Genomic DNA, 6,128 nt, shown 5'->3' with positions numbered 1-6,128 from the left:
TGACTTGTGTCGTGTTATTCTAATATACCAATTTACAAACACCACGACACAATTTACATTGTAAAAAAATACAAGTAGAGTTAAGGCAAAGCACATCAACAATGATATTATCTTTCAGTTCTTTATTCTTTCTTTTCGATTATCAGATACATAAGTCAGTAAATTAGAAGTTTTATTTGTAACTTCTGTTTAGTTTGTCAGTTATTAGATGGTCCTTATAACTGTCACGAAGGTATTGTTCAAGGGATTTCGATGCCTGTTGTTTCTGTGATCCAGTCTAGGTACGGTGCTGTTCCAGTGTAGCCATTTGTGCTTGTAACCGGACACAATCCAGTACCGAAAGATGTGATTGCAATCTGGACCAGGCCGTCAGTAAGGACTAAGGGGCTTCCACTGTCTCCCTACAAGAGTTCAAAAAGAATTAATGGTTAAATCTGCAGATTTAAATGGCACGATATGTTGGAGATAATAGATGAATTTTAAACTTTGACTACTCCACTGTAAGGAAAAAAATAACTAACTCCCTGGCATTTCTAAATACGAAGATACTGCAGCAGCAACATAATAATTCCATCTGCCCCTTTCCCGAGCAGGATCGATTCATTGATTTGTTTGATTTTTTTTATTTAGCGTCGCTTTTCTGCCATTTTTGGCTAATCGCGAAGATGAGGATGATGAAGGGACACTCACAAAGAACACCATACCAGGATTCGAGCCCGGTACCACACTGTGATAACCACTCCGCCACGAGGGTCGGCTGGGCAATATCAAACAGCATTTCCGACAATCCTTATCAATTTATTTGTTCGCATCTTCACCCATTTCATGATCTCCTTAATTTTATTATTCCATTTACACTTATTTCTTGCTTACTTGCAGCTACGTTTCATAGGTCCATCCTTTACATACCTACTATATGTAAGGTATGCTTCTCTTGGCTATAGTTATTTTGTAAATGAGCCTTTCTTTTTTATGGCCGTTCTATTAGGAACAAACGTTATAACTATAATGTTTATAATGTTTACACAGTATGGTTTCAACGTACTTTTTCTTCCTTCTGAGGAGATTATAAATTGTCACTACCTCTCAGTTACTGAAAGCATTCCTTTAGTTTGTAAATAATGTAAATACTTTCTGTTCTGCCAAGAGAGAGAGTGTGAAAGTTCTAGATCAGATGGATGTGGTGTGATCAACGTCGAAGATAACATTTCCCTCCAGTAATCCACCTATTTGGAACTTGGATGACCTTAGACCTGTTTTGATTTGTCAACCATACCCGTACATAGCTAGCTCACAACAAAGTCAAATATATAATTGGGAATGACAAAGGAGGATTAAGAATTCATGAGGTTGGAAATAAAATCAGTAATGAATATAGTGTCTAGCCGAAAGCAATTCATTTTATCTGATCCATCCATGCCATGAATATTATGCAAAACGTTCGAAATTCTGTGGTCGCCGAAAATGGCTGATCTACTAATATTTCACACTTCATAAGAGCGCTTGGGCATCAAACGATAAATGCTAACGGCTTTTAGCCACTTACAGGGTTTGATTTCGAATTATGTGGCATTATGTGGCACAATGATGAGGGCCAACTTAGTGACCGAGCACTCTAAGTTGACTTTTGATCTCGTCACTCGAGTTCGAGTCACGTTTTCGAGGACGAGTGTTCCATGTGAGTGTCTCCTCGTTTATTTCACCTAATCATCAATCATCTTCATCGTCCCAATTAGCCAAAGGTGACAGAAAAGTGACGTAAAATAACAGGTTTGAACGATAACAAGAGCAAGTTCTTCGATGATAGTTGCGTGTGAATCATACTTCGAAGCCAATCCACTGCATGGAACAAAATTCAGACTTGGCAATTGAAAGTTGCTGGTCGCGGGCTGCGGGTTCCTTCTCTTTCATTGCTTGCCGCTTTGACCTTATAATTACATGTGAACACACACGGCAAAAGTCTAAACCTGCAACATTACGTTTCGTCACTTCTTGTTCAGACATGCACAAACTCTTTATTTCCTTTGCAACTTTGCAATATAATCAAATGTAAATACAATAAGAACTACACGTTAATCCTGTTTGGAATATAAATGTAAAGGTGAAATAACCCCCTGCATATTAAAACATGCCGTGAAAGTCTACAGGGAGATGTAGAGGTAGGCCCTCGCGCATTCACGATCTCGGCTTCATGTAGATATGATGCGATCAGCACCACTCTCCGTCCGCCTTTACCCCAAGTCCCCTTTCATTGAAGACTGGGTGAACACCAGGGCTTCTCCACGCAGATCATTGCTGGAAAAATTCCCAACTGAAATGACCCATCTCGGGAACACGAACTCGAGTATCACAAATGACAGTCAGACACCCTGCCGATTGAACCACAGCAGCTCTCCTTTTTTGAATGTAGGGTAAAGTAAGGTAATCTTGTGGCATAGGTTATTTGGTGATAATTCTTCTAAGGTATGCCACAGCAAAACTTATGCATTGGATGATGTTCTGAAATGCATCATCATGATGGGCACCGCCTGCCATAGGTTATGCTGTGGCATGCGTTAAATGAATATCACCAAATAACTTATGTCACCAAATTACCTTACTTTAAACTACCTCAATTAATTTATTAATCACGAGATATTATAATTAGAGAAATGGCTCTGAGTGCAATAGTAATAGCAATAATTAGGGCTGAGCCGATACCGCTTTGAATCGATACCAATGCCGATACTTGAACAATGAATTAATTAAAATTTGCTCGACGTATTGATTACTATTACTATTCCACTTTAATTAAAAGCATTAATTTATCAACAGTCCTATTTTAAAGTATTCAAGAATTACCTCAGAATATTAATTTACATGTTACGTTACATCAAAAGATTATTGTTTCGCACAAAACTGATACGAAATAAAATAAATTTCGAATTTTGCATAATTTCCAGGTTAATAATACTCCGCGTGAATATTAATATTTTAATAATAATAACAGAAACAATAACATTAATACCTAAGCCTCAGAATTTTGACTTAGTAGTTAAATTGCTTTAGCCAAGAAATACAGGGTAATTCAAAATAAATGGTGCAACTTTACACAGTTATTATGCCGTTACTATGATAGAAAATCAGACAAGGCCTCAATATAAAGAAAAACTCTGGAGATTTACTTCTCACTAACTGGGCTTATGATGCTTTGCCGTTGTTCCACCAGGATCGCCAGTGTTGCAAAATGGCTAGTGAGTAGTAGAAGATGCATTGTGTGTTGGAGCTATCAAGAACTGATTCACTCACATTTCCACATGCGTTTTGGTAGTAATGCACATGTTTCAGCCTTCCGAAAGTTTTGCCAAAGTTACAACTGTGAATTGATTTGGTGTTTTAAGTCCACTTTGTGTACAGTAAGACTAATCGAGACCGGACCTACAGTTTAGAGTTGGATCCGAACCACTATGTGCCTCCACCGGGTATCGAAACCGGCAACGACGCTACCACTGCGCCATCGGGGAGGCATAACTGTGAATTGTTAGTGTCTTCGAAACCTAGAGCAATGACTAGCTGTCTCGTGCATAGCATGTACTTGATTATCGTTTGGATGTTTACCGCATTACACGTGGTTCCCATGTTGAATATTTGTAATGTAAGTCACGTGAGTAAAATTTCCACAGATTTTCTTCATGTAGGTGCCTTTTCTGAGTTTCTTTGATAAATAGTAACGTCATAATAACTTTGTAAAGTTGCACCATTCATTTTAAATTACCCTGTACCATGGCCAATCAGGGCCACTGACCACAATCCCTTCACCTCTCCCCCTCCTGCTGCTGATACTTCGCCACTGTACTGTGTATGAACACCTCACTAGGTCATGGTCTTGCTGTTTACACGCATTATTAGGAAGGAGTATAAATTAGGAGCATAACAACTATGCCGCAAGCATAAAGGATGCACCAAATCTGTTGTCGCCCGGGCAATGAAATTTCTATTTTCGACTCTGCTAATAACACAGTCCTGTTCTCCGAAACTTGGCAAAGTACAACTATATTACTTCTTGAAAGTTAAAATGCATTTGAATAGTCTCTACTTACGCTGCAAGGGCTCTTTCCATCGTCTGGGAGTGTGCAGAGCTGTGCGTCAATTATGAAAGACCAATCGATGTAGCACCTGTCGTGTGTTGCCACCACAAGGTTCACCCACTTCAAGAAAGGGTTGTTGGATGAGTCATCTGGTAAATGAAATTAAATTGTCTTTACTGATTTGAAGAGATGAGACACATTGTTAAACATAATAGGTCCGTCTAATTCGATGCACTTTTTGACTCTCTCTGCACTGGCGCGTCTATTTGGTGCAACACCAACTCGTCTAGTTCGTTGGTTTGGTGTGAAGGAGTGTATTTGGTGTCTGCACTGTTTGCACGAAGTTCTGGAGCGGTGTAATATGTGGTGTATGATCACAAATGAACGTTTAAGGCAGCAGAAAATAGAGTAAAAGAAAAAGTAAAGTGTTCCCCTGTGCTTTGCACCCCGCCATGAGGACGTAGGGGGGAGTGGAGGTAGGGCCCTAGACTTTCTTGATCTCAGCTGGGGGAAATGTGATCAGCACCACGCCTCTGGCTGCCTTTACCCCCCAGAGTTTCGTCCAGATACCAACTTTATATGACGCTGGGTGGGCGCCGGAGCTGTTTGAACAAGTGAAAAAATTCCGGTTCTCCCCCACCCTAATGACTTTTTATTTACTTATTTATTATTATTATTATTATTATATGACTGAGCTACCGCAGCAGACAGGTATTTGTTGAATCTTCTGAACTTGAACAACGCTACTCGCATTCGTCTACTTGGTTGAACATCATTTCCTTGCATCAGCCTGACACCGGGATACATCTGCACTGCACCTAGTGTCAGAAAGTGTAGCGAACTATACCCTGTCCCAGCTAACTGTGGAGCAAGGCCGCGCACAGCGTCAGAGAAGCGAGGGAAATCTATTGGCCAGAGAGAAGCAGTAGACGCTGATGGGAAGGCAGTCACTTTCCCCCTCTCCACGCAATTCCGTTCCTCTCGCGTGTTCATTGGTGGGGTCGTCTCGCGTCACTACTTGCGCAGATATTTGTTTTCGTTTGCCTGCTCCACAGTTAGCTGGGACGGAGTTTAGATGGGACCACTTCATCTGAGATCTACAATTAACTAAATAACACAATCTAACATGAAGGTGACAAGCAACTCAAACATAAAAACGCTAGCTCCTGTAAAAGGAAATCACGATCCAAATTACTTCTGATATATTTATGATTACAGCTTACCATCTCCATCCACTCCCCATCCCACAGCTGTGACGTCACGGCCAGCAAAGTCATCGCCTGCTTGAGAATGAGTAGGCAGTGTAACGGGCTGGATAACATCTGTAAAATGAAATAGTTCATCGTAAGTAGTGGCTTAAATCACACTTTGTTAATAGTATCGGACATACTCCAAATTAAATAAGTAACGGTACTTCAACTTGTAATAATATACCGGGTGTTTCAGAAATAATTGAGGGGTTTCACAAATTTATTACAGGTAAGCTATTGAAATTGCGTTAATGAAACCGGTCCAAAACGAACGAGGAACGCAAACACAGGTTTTCTTGCCCCACCTACAAATGTGTGTACCACGGGTGATACATGATAGTCGACATGATAGTGTAATTCTTGCCACACTCGCGTCAATATGGGTCTGTCGATAGTGCCGATCGCTGCTATGATACGCTTCCTTAGGTCTGCGATATCTCTGGGACGAATACCCTCTTTGATGAAACCCCACAAAAAGTAGTCGCATAGTGTAAGGTCCGGTGATCTTGGCGGCCACAGCAGCTGAACGAAACACTGTTAGTGACGTGTGTCGCCAAACGGCAGGAACTCTCGTCTTAACGAAACATACACGCACAAACTGTATGCGTTCCTTGTTCGTTCCGGACCGGTTTCATTAACGTAAGTCCAATAGTTTAGGTTTACTTACAATAAATTTTTATAACCCCTCAAACATTTCTGAAACACCTGATACTATGTTGAATATTAAACCGGTTTCCCTGAATACAAAAATTATGTTAGTACATACTCGTATAATACAGGAGAATGAGATATATATTCATTTACGTGAATG

The 6,128-nt window shown here is 40.3% G+C and overlaps 1 protein-coding gene across 1 annotated transcript in view; it reads right to left on the bottom strand.

Moving 5' to 3' along the window:
• Positions 1–202: 202 nt before the first annotated feature.
• Positions 203–6,128, bottom strand: part of LOC145999513 (chymotrypsin-1-like) — a 56,393-nt gene continuing 50,467 nt past the window's right edge. Inside the window, exons 5-7 of the mRNA XM_083136475.1 lie at positions 5,291–5,389; positions 4,080–4,216; positions 203–401 (exon numbers count right to left, since the gene is read on the bottom strand). Coding sequence (XP_082992601.1) covers positions 240–401; positions 4,080–4,216; positions 5,291–5,389 — 398 coding nt within the window. The 3' untranslated portion in view covers positions 203–239. The remainder of the gene's footprint in view (positions 402–4,079; positions 4,217–5,290; positions 5,390–6,128) is intronic.

This window comes from Lepisma saccharinum, chromosome 15 (genome assembly GCF_977018435.1).
Source record: "Lepisma saccharinum chromosome 15, izLepSacc3.1, whole genome shotgun sequence".
Taxonomy (NCBI): domain Eukaryota; kingdom Metazoa; phylum Arthropoda; class Insecta; order Zygentoma; family Lepismatidae; genus Lepisma; species Lepisma saccharinum.
This window is presented reverse-complemented; position numbering and strand designations above follow the sequence as displayed.